The sequence below is a fragment of the Amblyomma mixtum genome, chromosome 3 (genome assembly GCF_055824585.1).
Source record: "Amblyomma mixtum isolate Tamu chromosome 3, ASM5582458v1, whole genome shotgun sequence".
In the NCBI taxonomy this organism is placed as follows: domain Eukaryota; kingdom Metazoa; phylum Arthropoda; class Arachnida; order Ixodida; family Ixodidae; genus Amblyomma; species Amblyomma mixtum.
In genome coordinates, this window is record NC_143014.1 from 249,061,949 (window position 1) to 249,075,316 (window position 13,368).

General features: G+C 51.4%; 1 protein-coding gene across 6 annotated transcripts in view; it reads right to left on the reverse strand.

Annotated features, from left to right (window-relative positions):
* Window positions 1–13,368, reverse strand: part of LOC149354285 (uncharacterized) — a 101,344-nt gene that overhangs the window by 20,538 nt on the left and 67,438 nt on the right. Inside the window, exons 1-2 of one of the 6 annotated variants that reach the window (XM_089583260.1) lie at window positions 1,807–2,227; window positions 459–619 (exon numbers count right to left, since the gene is read on the reverse strand). The exons of 4 other annotated variants lie outside the window; for them this stretch is intronic. In XM_089583260.1, coding sequence (XP_089439386.1) covers window positions 459–619; window positions 1,807–1,861 — 216 coding nt within the window. In that variant the 5' untranslated portion in view covers window positions 1,862–2,227. Of the gene's footprint in view, window positions 1–458; window positions 620–1,806; window positions 2,228–13,368 lie in introns of those variants that run through there. One more of the 6 variants, XM_089583261.1, reaches the window with a different exon arrangement.

Genomic DNA, 13,368 nt, shown 5'->3' on the forward strand with positions numbered 1-13,368 from the left:
AAGCGTCTCGTCAAAGACGCAATGTGTGTGACTGCAGATAGTGCTTCTCACTTCAGTAGCCAATTTTCTCGTCCGCAGAGGGAGTAATTGAGCTCGAAGAGACGTTCGTATCTTATTCAATAATGCGCCTACGAATAGTTGACGCAGTATGAGGTGAATGTTGGAGAAGTGGGTCGTTATTTGGATTTTCGTCGCCCAATCCCACAAAATCTCACGAAGGAATAAGTAGCTGAAGTCGTCCCACTTACGTGTGTGATGGGGATAACCCACGAGCGCACGCGTCGGAACAGTGCGGCGAGAGTGTGGTGAGAGGGTTCTATACGTATAAGAGTCCCGTGCAAAGTCATACCATCGCCGTGAAGTTAAAATAACAAGTCACCCTAAGACGGGTCGCTCATCGAGATGTTCATTTTCGAGAATAACCCCCCCCCCGCCCTCCCCCCTCCCACAGAGCTTACCTTTAGGGCACTGGATACATGATGTCGGCACCTCGTCGGCAGGTTTGTGCGCTGACGTCCCTCTGGTTGCGATCCCCCTGGTGCGTCGGTATGCTCCGCATCATGTTCAGACTTTCCCGGGAACAAACGAAAGGCCGCGACGATGAGTCGGGCAGCGTCGCCTGGTGGGAGGGAGGACGATGACGCGTCTCCGCCGACTCGGATATCTCGCCAATGCCGGCGGCTAATGCACATGCTCGACGACAGGGGGAGCGACGGTGAGCGTCTCGTGACACCGTTGTACCTGACGGCCTTAAATGCCCCAAACAGAACAAAATCCCACGCCAAAGGCACGTCGTGACGCTGCTGTAGCAGGCAGGGGCTCTGTTATAATTTATGCGAGCGTATCGCAGCTCTCGTCGGTGTAGACGGTATGATATCGGCGCAAGCGGCTGCGATTCTGAAGCCCATCCTATTCACGACATCAAGAGGACCCAAACTGCCTTTAAACGCTCCAAATTTAATAGCTGGCCACGACCGCATCTCCAAATAGTTCAACCGTGCGCGTTGCGAAAGACAAAAATTAAACCCGAACCCTCCTGCGTTCTCTCGCTCTCAACGCCCCAGCCGAGTCCTTCAACCACGTCATCCTTCAGAGGTTCCGGGAGAAGGCGCACCTGCTAAATGGTAGGCCCGCACACATTTCATTAGTCCATTATCTTGAGTAAAGGGTGAATTGTTTAGTTTGTGGTCTGGTCGCATACTCGCTATGATAGCGCTCTTACTCTGCGCCTCCACAAAGAAAACATGTGTTTGTGAGCTGCATTGGGCCCATGGGTGAATTCTGTGGCGTCCTACTCTTGTACGCTGGAATCCGTCGAGGCATATGACTTTTGAGCAAGCCCAAAGAGGTTAGAACACCTTGTTGCGCTACTCCTAGCAGATTCCATCCGGCACTCTCGAGTTCTCTAGCTTTCAGACGAAATGTAAATAATGCACCTAAGAAGTCGATATACTTCTACTCTAAGCTCCCCTGTTGTCAAATTTGTGGTTCCGCTACGAACTGCGCACCGGCTTCGCTAATATCCCACAACCCCGGCAGAAGTCTACTTCTGGGCGCATTCAATTTCTCGAAATTAAATCACCACAGGTCTTACTTCAATTACACAATTGCTGGCCGAGGAAGGACCGGGTTAAAAATTTAATCTGACCTTAGAATAGCTGAAGCGAAGATGAAAATGGTTTTCTTCACGAATGTTTTTTTTTTTTAGTCGACGGGTTTTCGTACCGTAAGCAGTAATCTCTCAGTGGAGAGTTCTAGCATACGCGAACGCAGCGATGACATACTCGCGTCAAACGTATAGCATACCTGCCGGATGCCTGCACCGCATGCGCACTGACCGGGTGAGGAGGTTGTCCGGCATACGCCTACTGTGCTACGACTACCGGAGACTCTCCAATATCTTCTCGCTACATCTGCACTTCATTGTCTTCGAGTAGGGAGCCTCTGATTGGTTCTTCGGCACGGGCAGCAACACGTCTACATTACACGCCAGCCAATGGGAGCGCAGTGGAAAAAAAGGTAGAGCGAGTCGACAACCGTCAGATCTGACGGCGGCCTGGGCTGTTCAAGTGACTCGGTTTTTTTCCAACGCCGTAGGCGACGAATGCATGCGCGCAAGTCGTGAGACGGAAAGCGTCTGGTGACAGACCGGATGGCAGAATGCGATCTCAGGAAGCAATTGCCTCGCACACTACCTATGAGTCTGCCCCAGTGTTGCTATGCATGGACGCAACAATTGTGCTTCTGGGGATTTTCCGTCGTTTAGCGCTGCTCTCCTCAGAATCAGCGGCGCTCGAAGACGTGCACTATTACCAGCAGCATGGCTGGCAGCTTAGCGAGCAAAGCGAGGATCCCTGCGCAGGCAGGCAGGGGGTTTCGCAACGCCATCTGTCATGACATGCGCCGAGGTGCGGGCGTCCAGGTTTAGTCCATGTACAACGTAGAACACGTTCTGCCTTACTGCTTGGACCACGTAGAGCGGTACCACGATATAACCAATGCCATAAACTAAGTGCTCAGGAGTGTTAAAAAAAACTTGCTGCTAACATGAAATATGTCCATTTCTTTGGTAACTCGTCGTTGATAGTGCATCTCACTTTCATGAATGTCAACCGGCACGCGCTTATCACTAACCGCTCGAATAATCCCAGCTCCGCGAAGGCCGTGCAGGTTCTGTATAATGCAGAGTTGAAAGAAATAATCGATACATCTGTTGCAATAAAATATTCAAACTGTTCATCGAAAAGGAAGAAGGGTTTGCTTTCAGCACCAGCGTCATCGGTTCTTTATTTGCGCTTGTCTGCGACCCGCCCATTGGTTCCCCGGCTGGGGCAGCAACGTGTCGAGGCAACTCGGCAGCCAATAGGGGCCCAGAGCAGCGCCGCTGGCGTGAGTCGGCCAGCGTGGGACCGGATGACGAACTGCACGCAGCGCCTGGCTCGGTTTTCTACCAGGATGGTCGGCGGCGAACGCGTGCCCAATACGCACAAAGGAAAGCTTCTGGTGACAAACCGGATGGCAGAAACCGATCTCTTCCCGACAGCGATGCACACGTGTACTGTCCGTGACTACGACTGCGCAGCACGCTGTCGCCATGTCTGGGTATTTTCCTCGGGGATTTTCCAGCTTTGAGCGCGGTTCTTGTCAGCACAGATGGCGCTGCCGTATCGTGAAGGCGATTTTTTGATTAATTAATCAAATGCTATGCGCTGCCCGGCGCTCCAGATGCACCATGGTGTGCATCAGGTGGCAGGGATAGAAAAAATATTTGCCTTTGTCTTCATATTACGCCTACCTTACAATTCAAAGGAGTAAAGATCAGCTTAATAATCATTAATGGAATTTTATCCCTCAACCTTACACTTGTGCCAATGAGCCCCGTACTTTAGGGTTCCGCGTTATATTTCCCAGTCTGGGGTTCCTTAAGGGCGCCAGGTAGGCCTACACTTCTCATGCATTCTTCGGTATATTTAGGACCCATTTTCTCAGCAATATAGGTCATTCGGCTTTTGGCACATATTATTCCTCCCTCTGGCTTATTTTTACTACACTAGACTTGAGCCTTTGGAGCAAATATTCCCTTTTGCCATTCTTTTCAGACACCATATTTTTTTTTGCTCTTCTCCTAGAATAAAACTCATCGACAAAAAGAAAACCTACTCCGTAGACAAGTACCGTTCCGCAGCCCACTAGATTTGCACCTTTCTGCAGAAAAAGCCGCTGGCAAAAATCTGTCTTTTATGTTGTTTTTCTAATAACTGGTCAAAAGTAACAGAAAATGGAATTTTTTTTATGTGATATCCAAGACTAAGCACGCTTTTACGACAGTTTTTTTTTTCCATCATGCACAGAAACATCTGTTTAGTAGCCCCTATCCATGTGGCGAGTACAAGTTTTATTTCTGTGCTATTTTCCTTCTTAGTTTGCTTTTGTGGCCGCCCTTGCGATCAGTTCTCCGTCTGCCCTCCCCCCCCCCCCCCCCCTAAAGTGCTTTCAACGACAGTCCCCCTTAAGCAACCACATCGCGATGTAGCGACCCGGTGATACCTCGGGGGGTGCCTACGGGATCTCACAGATGTCATGTCGCTCTATGCTGCAATCACTGTACGTGAGCTCCGCGTCCAAAATGGCAATTTGGAGATCTGCAAACTAACGCAGGCATTCTTCTGGGAGTGCGCTCCCACTTCTTCTTCCCTCACTTCTTCCCTCATAGCCTGAGTCGATTACGGATGTTAAACCCACATACACCATAAATTTCATGAGAAAGTATAGACGTGCGAGTTGCAGACCTTCCATTACTCTCGCGTAGTGAAATTCCTAGGGCCGTATTGTGCAATGATCTCTTTCATTTGGCCGTGACGTCGGTGTGAAGAAAGCCACAGCAAATCAGAAAGCAAACGACCAATCACAGACACTGCCCATCTGGTTCTGGTGCCCCCGCACGCCAGCCTCCTCCCGCCGCATCAAGTGCGGCCGAGTCGCACGGAACACGCTGAGCCAGTTCGTTGTCCAAACGATGCCGTTTCTTTGCATAATCAAGATTAGCGGCGACAAAACCCGTCAGGCGGGCCGAACGTGTCTTGTTCATTCGTGGTCGTTGGCGCAGTTCCGCCAGTGCGATATGGACGCGGAAAGCCCATTTTCGTAGTGTTCCAGATCGGTTCCGAACGGGGTCAACTCATTTTTCAACCTTTCGTGAGTGGATCCCCCAAATTTCAGAGTGAGCCAAGCCCATATTGGTGGTGTCCCAGCTCGGTTCCGAATGTGGGTCCGCTTAGTTTTCAAATTTCTTAGAGTGGGCCAAGCCCATTTTGGGGGTGTCCCAGCATGGTTCCGAATGTGGGCAAGCTCAGTTTTCAAATTTCTTAGAGTGGGCAAAGCCCATTTTGGGGGTGTCCTAGCATGGTTCCGAATGTGAGTCAGCTCAGTTTTCAAATTTCTTAGAGTGGGCCAAGCCCACTTTGGGGGTGTCCCAGCATGGTTCCGAATGTGAGTCAGTTCACTTTTCAAATTTCTTAGAGTGGGCCAAGCCCATTTTGGGGGTGTCCCAGCATGGTGCCGAAAGGGGGTCAGCTCAGTTTTCAAATTTGTTAGAGTGGGCCAAGCCCATTTTTGGGGTGTCCCAGCATGGTTCCGAACTTGGGTCAGCTCAGTTTTCAAATTTCTTAGAGTGGGCCAAGCCCATTTTGGGGTGTCCCAGCATGGTTCCGAATGTCAGTCAGCTCAGTTTTCAAATTTCTTAGAGTGGGCCAAGCCCATTTTGGGGGTGTCCCAGCATGGTTCCGAACTTGGGTCAGCTCAGTTTTCAAATTTCTTAGAGTGGGCCAAGCCCATTTTGGGGGTGTCCCAGCATGGTTCCAAATGTGAGTCAGCTCAGTTTTGAAATTTCTTAGAATGGGCCAGGCCCATTTTGGGGGTGTCCCAGCATGGTTCCGAATGTGAGTCAGCTCAGTTTTCAAATTTCTTAATGTGGGCCAAGCCCATTTTGGGGGTGTCCCCGCTTGGTTGCGAACGTAGGTCAACTCAATATTGAAATTTACCAGAGTGGGTCCCCCAACTTTAAGGGGTGGGCCTAGCCCAATTTGTTGGTGACCCAGCTCGGTTCCGAACGTGGCCCAACTAAGTTTTAAAATTTTCGAGAGTGAACGAGCCAAATTTCAGAGTGGGCCAAGCGCATTTCTGCGGCCTCCCAGCTCGGTTTCGAAATTGGATCAACTCAATTTTGATATTTTCGGCAGGTGGTCACCCATAATTCAGAGTTGGCCAAACCCATTTTAGCCGTATCTCAGCTCGCTTCCGAACGTGTGTATACTCAACTTTCTGATTTCGGAGAGTCGGCCACACAAATTTCAGGGGTGGGCCAAGCCCATTTTAGTGGTGTCTCAGCTCGGTTCTGAACTTCGGTCGACTGCGTTTACAGAATCTAGGGAGTGGACCACCCAAATTTCAGAAGAAGGCCAATCCCATTTTTTGGGGTTCCCAGCTGGGTTCCGAACATCGGTTAACTAAATTTTCAATTTTCCGGAGTGGGCCAATGAAATTTCAGAAGTGGGCTACGCCCATTTTGGGGGTGTCCCAGCTCGGTTCCGAGCGTGGGTTAACTCAATATTCAAATTTGCAGTAGTGGGCCACCCAAGTTTCAGGGGTGGTGAAAGCCCATTTTTGTGGTGTCTCAGCTCGCTTCCAAACGTGGGTAAACTCAATGTTCAAATTTTCGGTAGTGGGCCACCCAAGTTTCAGGGGTGGTGAAAGCCCATTTTTGCGGTGTCTCGCCTGGGTTGCGAACGTGGGTCAACTCAATGTTCAAATTTTCGGTAGTGGGCCACCCAAGTTTCAGGGGTGGTGAAAGCCCATTTTTGTGTTGTCTCAGCTGGGTTCCACGTGGCTCAGCTCAGTTTTCATATTTTCGAGAGTGAACCACCCAAATTTCAGAGCGGGCCAAGCGCATTTTGGTGGTGCCCTAGCTCGGTTCCGAACGTGGGTCCACTCAATGTTCAGATTTTCGGAAGTGGGCCATCCAAATTTCAGAGTCGGCCAAGCGCATTTTGGTGGTGTCCCAGCTCGGTTCCCAACGTGGGTCAACTCATTTTTGAAATTTGCGGGAGTGGCCCACCCAAGTTTCATGTTTGGGCAACTCCATTTTTGCGGTCTGCCAGCTGGGTTTCGAAATTCGATCAACTCAATTTTGAAATTTTCGCCTAAAAGGAACCGTATTTAAGCATTGCCCAAGAAGATTTTATGGTTGTCTCAGCTGGGTTCCGAAAGTGGGTAAACTCAATTTTCAGATTTCGGGGAGATATCCACACAAATATCAGGAGTGCGCCAAGCCCTTTTTGGGGGTGTCCAAGCTTGGTTGCAAACGTGGGTCAACTCAATATTGAAATTTTGGGGAGGGGGCCACCCAAACTTCAGGGGTGGGCCAAGCCCATTTTCGGGGGGTCCCAGCTCGGTTTCGAAATTGGGTCAACTCTGTTTTGAAATTTTCGGCAGTGGGCCACTCATATTTCAGAGCTTATCAAGCCCAATTCAGGGGTATCTCTACTCGCTTCCGAACATGGGTAAACTCAATTTTCAGATTTCGGGGATTGGACCACCGAAATTTTAGAAGAGGGCCAATCCCATTAATTGGGTTTGCCAGCTGGGTTCCGAACATGGGTTAAGTAAATTTTCAAATTTTCGGGTGTGGGTCAATGAAATTTCAGAAATGGGCCACGCCCATTTTGGGGGCGTCCCAGCTCTGTTCCGAGCGTGGGTGAACTCAATTTTAAAATTTTCGGGAATGGATCTCCCAAATTTCGGGGGTGGGCCAAACCCATTTTGGGGGTGTCCGAGCTCGGTTCCGAACGTGGGTCAACTCACTGTTAAAATTTTCGGTACTGGGTCACCCATATTTCAGGGGTTGGCCAAACCCATTTGGTGGTGTCTCCGCTCCAACAAGCCTTAGTCGGGCGCGCCCGCGCGGATGCCACCGCAACTGGGGTCCCATACTAGGGACCTCCACCTAGTGTTTGTAAGGATCGGTCCCTTACGGGCTGATCCAAATATATCTCCTGTTCATTCTTAATAAATGTTTTCACCACCATCACCGCTGGCTTCCGAACGTGGGTCAACTCAATGTTCAAATTTTCGGAAGTAGGCCACCAAATTTTCAGGGGTGAGCCTAGCCCATTTTTGTGCTGTCTCAGCTCGGTTCTAAACGGGGGTAAACTCAATTTTCAAATTTTCGGAAGATGGCCACCCAAATTTCAGGGGTGGACCACATCCATTTTGGTGGTTCTCAGCACGGTTCTGAACATGGGTAAACTATATTTTCAAATTTTTGGGGGTGGGCCACCCAAATTTCATGCGTGGGCTAAGCCCATTTTGGTGGTGTCTCAGCTCTGCTCCGAACGTGGGTCAATTCAATGATCAAATTTTCGGAAGTGGGCCACCGAAATTTCAGGGGTGGGCAAAGCCCATTTTGGGTGGTGGTGGTGGTGGTGAAAAACATTTCTAGTGCAATAAATATTTACAGAGAGGTGATTGGGGTAGGCCCTATTGGCCCTTTCCCCTAACAATACTAGGTGGAGCCCCTATTCCGGGGCCCCATTGGCAAGCAACGCCGCCCGCGTCCGGTGAATTAAGGCCTTTTGGGTCTTTAGGTCCTGACAGCCGAGCAGGGCCGCCTCCCAGTCCACTCTGGTGGTGTTGGGGTTGGGGGGGATAGATGGGTTTGATTGACACGCTCAAACCATGTGGAAGGTGGCAGCCACCTCCCCACAGAACTGGCACGTGCCATCAAAGGATGCGTTGAAATGTTTAAGTACCGCCGGGCACAGTACAGTGTTAGTAAGAATTTTGATGAGGAGGCGCTCGTCAGCGCGATCCAGTCCCTTACAAGGGGCCGGGTAGCGCCAGTGCTCCTCCTTGTAGTAATCGGGGATGTGTTTGAATGTAAGGGCCAGATTGTCTGATTGGGAGTAGGCGTCCAAGGACAGGGAGATAGCCCGGGGAGAGAGCGCGCGGGCGGCCTGATCGGCCTGTTCGTTTCCCTGGAGGCCCTCGTGACCGGGGGCCCAAATCATGTTGCGTGGAGTTGGATCTTCGCATCGGCAGCTATATTCCAATATGCGCCAGGCAAGCGGGGGAGCCCAGCCCAACTCATAGTTCCGACAGGCCCCTCGCGAGTCGGTGATGATGTGTTTCGACTTGGGAGTAGTGAGAGACAGAGCAATGGCAATCTCCTCCGCGTGTGTTGCGCTGTAGGCTTTGAAAGTGAGCCCGTTAACTGTGTTTGTGTTGTGTACGACTGCGGCCGTGTACCACACCCCGTGGTGTGAGCCAACGCTTCCGCGCGCGCCTGGCGACGACCGCTATGGTCTTCTCTGGACATGTTGCGGGGAAGGGGTCGGACCCGGAGGGCGCGTCTCCAGGGTTCTGGCACTCTCTCCCTTTCCTCAATATGGTAGTCATGTTTGATGTGTAGCCGGTCCAAGAGGCGGCGACCGGACGTGGTCTGTGCAAGACGCGTGTATTGGTTGACTAAGTGGGCTTCTCGAAGCTCCCGGAATGTGTTTACCACGCCCAAGGCCAGAAGTCGCTGGTTGGACGTGGTGACCGGGAGGTCGAGAGCCCGCTTGATGACTTTCCGGTGGATGACCTCCAGTTGGTCATCATCATGTTTGCGCAGGTGCAAGTAGGGGGTTGAGTAGAGGATTCTACTCGTTACGAAAGCATGGGCAAGCCGCAGTGCATCCTTGCTTCGTAATCCGCCCCGCTTGTTGGAGACCCGGCGGACCATGCGGCCCACCTGGTCTCCCACTGTGCGAAGTTTGGCTAGGGTAGTGTCGACCCTGCGTTGATGGTGTATGAAGAGATCAAGGACGCGGATCTCCTTGGACTCCCGGATCGGTCCCGAGGGGAGACTGATGCAAAGCGGAGTTGTGTCCCGAGGGGAGGGAGGTATGTGCACAAATTCTGATTTAGATGGGGCGCACTGGAGTCCGCAGTAGGCCGCGTAGTCGTCGACTAGGGTCGCCGCTGCTTGCAGGCAGGATTCCATGTGGCCCAGGTTATCTTGCGTGGCCCAGATTGTAATGTCATCCGCATAAAGAGCGTGATGTATCCCGGGCAAAGAAGACAGTTTGGAGGGAAGATGAAGCATTGCCAAATTGAAGAGGAGGGGAGACAGAACCGCGCCTTGAGGTGTTCCCCTCGAGCCGATGGTGTATCGCCCGTGTTCCGCATCTTGTATGCGTATGTAGGCTTGACGGTCTGTAAGAAATTGTTTTATGTAGTTGAATGTTTTGTGACCACAGTTGGTGTTGCTGAGGTGGTCCAGGATTACTTCGTGTTTGACGTTGTCGAATGCACCTATAAGATCCAAGGCCAGGACCACCTTGTCGTTGTGGGGACATTCGACAGGATCTAAGATGTCGTGGTGAAGCTGCAGAAGTATATCCTGTGCAGACTTGTGAGGGCGAAAACCGAACATGGTGTCCGCGAAAGTGTGCTGTGTTTCGAGAAAATCGGAGAGTCTGTCGCGCACCATCGTCTCCATCAGCTTGCCGACACAAGACGTGAGGGAGATGGGGCGAAGGTTCTCCACATCAATAGGTTTGCCGGCCTTCGGAATAAAGGTCACGAGAGCCGATTTCCAATCGAGAGGGAGAGAAGTCTCTCCGTCCCAAATGTTATTGATGTATTTGAGGAGCGCGGCGTAGGCTGCGTCGGGAAGGTTGGCCAAGAGCTTGACCGTAACCTTGTCGCGCCCGAGTGCAGTGCTCCGCTTCATTTTGCTTAAGGCTGCCCGGAGGTCGTGGAGTTGGAAAGGCTTGTCCAGCTCCGTGTTATCTTCGCCTGCATACGAGTACGCCGCCTGCCAGGGGTCCTTAGTAGTGCACAGGTAGCGATCCCTGAGCGTGTGCGCTAGCTGTTTTGTCGTTCCTGTAAAGTTGTGCAAGGCCCTATGTAATTGGCGTTGGGTTTCCCTGCGTGTTTGTATTGGATCGATGAGAGCGCGGAACAGGCGCCACGTGTTGCGGCCAGACATCTGGCGAGCAGCCGCGTTGCACCGGTCCACCCAGTTAGTGTCGGCTAGCTGAGTAGCATATTCCGCTGCCCGTTGTGTGAGTTCGAGGATGCGGTTCTTTAGGCGTCTGTTATGTTTCTGTTTCTTCCATCGCTTCGTGAGGCTGCGACGGGCCTCCCAAAGGTGGAGAAGGTGGTTGTCCACGTCTGTTTGTGTTTCTGTGAGCTGTATCTGCTTTTCGTGTTGTGTGAGTGTAGACGTGAGCGATCTGGACCAGGCGTCGTATCCCGACTGGAGGGGGTCTACGATAGGTAGAGAGGTGCGGAAAGTCGTCCAGTCAGGGATACGAACTTGTTTTAGTGGGCGTTTCAGGGGATGCATGTAAATGGTTGTGTTGATTATACAATCACTACCTAGAGTGTCCTCTGTATTCAGCCAGTCGTCATGGCGTATGTTGCGTGTAAATGTGAGATCCGGGCAAGTATCTCGTTGAATGGAATTGCCGACACGTGTTGGGTTGGCGGGGTCAGTGTGCAGGGTGAGTCCAAGTGTGGAAAGAAGTTCCGCAAGCTTCCTCCCAAGCACTGAAACCATCGTGTATGGGAAAGACGGTGTTGTGGGAAGTGTCACCTCCTGCGCAGTGAACAAGTATACATGTTTGCAGGTTGTGTTGAAATGTGTAGTTTGTGAGTTTGGCACCAGCGCCGGGTTCCTGAAGGGCAACCACGGCGACGAGGAACTCAAGGTTCTCAAGATAGAGGCGGAGATGAGCCCGCTTCTTGTGGTTCTTGAGACCTCGGCAGTTTCACTGCATTAGTGTAAGCGGCTGAGTTGTTCTTGCTCGCGACTTAGGGTTGGGGGCCATGGTCGGAGGCGGAGGGTGGGGTCACGTTGTTAAGACTCCCCAGTCCGCTAGTGCCCGGCGCAGACATGCAGGAGTCTTCCGAGAAGTCAAATTCATCGGGAATAACTCTGTTGAATTTGGAGGGGCGGTTAGCGTCCCTGATTGGCCCTACGCGTTTAAGGACGCGCGGATTATCTTTTATCCATGTTTGGATAATGTGAGTTACGGCTTGTGTCACCTGAGAAAGCTGATCTTAGGGGCTCCACCTAGTATTGTAAGGAAAAGGGCCAATAGGGTCCTGCCCCAATCACCTTTCTGTAAAAATTTAATTGCCTATAAATGTTTTTACCACCACCATCTTGGGACGTCCTCCTTCTTGCTTCCAGGAATCAGCTTAGTAATCCTTCAAAATGTGCTCATGCGTGCGTGCGTGCGCGCGTGCGTTTGAAGACCGTTTGAAGTCTATAAAACACATCATTTATTGCTTTCACGGTACAGGAAATCGATACCGGCAGATTGCACTCCCCTGCTCCCCCCCCCCTCTCCCCATGAGCTTTGGCGTGAGAGAGTACATACTGAGAAAAATTCGCAGAAACACAAGGACAAATCAGGGACAAGACAAGGACGAGCGCTCATCCTTGTCTTGTCCCTGATTTGTCCTCGTGTTTCTGCGCAATTTCTTCAGTATGCATATCAACCAACAAGCCCAACTTTCTGCTCTACTAACTGAGAGAGTACAAACTACTTTATTTTGGACCATACTGGAACATCTTCCCAGTAACGAGGTAAGTGGGCACCGCTTTGGCCTTGGCCGAGGTTGCCATGCATGGAAGCCCTCCTCCGCGCGTTCATGATTCGTCTTCAACTCATGCATGCCATCTTTCCTTTTAAAAGCCCAAGCACCGCCAAACATCTTGCTGCTTGTGCGATGCACGCGATACGCGCACTGCTGCCTACCCCTCGTATACCCAACGGGCAGCCGCCAAAGAACAGACACCAGAATAGGCTTGCCGCGCGCCTTTCCTTCATTAGAGGCGCCCTATACCGGCACAGCAGATAGCAAAGCTTTGCAACATAAAGAAGCGAATGACTCGAAGGGCACCGGTTCGAATCACGATGACAGCTAGCAGTAGAAAAGCTGTGGGGGCTCTCATCTACCACTTCGACCAATTTCACACAGGAAGACGCATGACCTCACAGTAGCACGTCTGGTAAACACGGATTCTCTGTGACTGCAGGTAGTAGTTCTTACTTCAGCACCCAATGTTCTCGTCGGCAGGGAGAATTAATTGAGCCCGAGGAGACGTAGGTATCTCATTCAACAATCTGCCTACGAAGAGTTGACGCAGTTTGAGGTGAAAGTTGGTGAAGTGGGTCGTTGTTGGCTTTTTGCTCGCCCGGTTGCACAATATCCCACGAAAGATTAACTAGCTAAAGTCTCAACAGCAATGCGCCAGGCGGAGCGTAACCCATGAGCACACAAGTCGAATGAAAAGGCTTGCCTTCAGCATGCGATCTTCGCAAAGCAGGGGTACTAATTCGTCCACCGTGGCCAGCAGTGTATTCCCTTCAAGAGACACTATCGGAATAATCATCGGAACTATAGCGATCACTCTCATACATTCTCGATTGACGGCTTCCAGACAATGCCCTGGTAAGGGGCTGAAAATGGCATTGGTGTATGAGGTGTGCTTGTAAAACACCAGTCGCTAAGCGCAACGCGACGTAGGAGAGGGCTCCACGAGCCTTGAATGTCTATGTGGCCTGTTTGATGGCCCGCGGAATCGAAGCAGCCACGGTTATCTGTGGGGTGGTGGTGGTGAAAACATTTATTCAGAACGCACAGGAGGTGTTCGGATCAGCCCGTAAGGGACCGATCCTTACAAACACTAGGTAGAGGTCCCTAGTTGGAGGTCCCTAGGGACCTCCTAGGGTCCCTAGGAGGTCCCTAGTGGAGGTCCCTAGGTGGAGGGCGCCCGGACGCGCCCGAGTAAGACTTGTTGGGCCTGTAAGT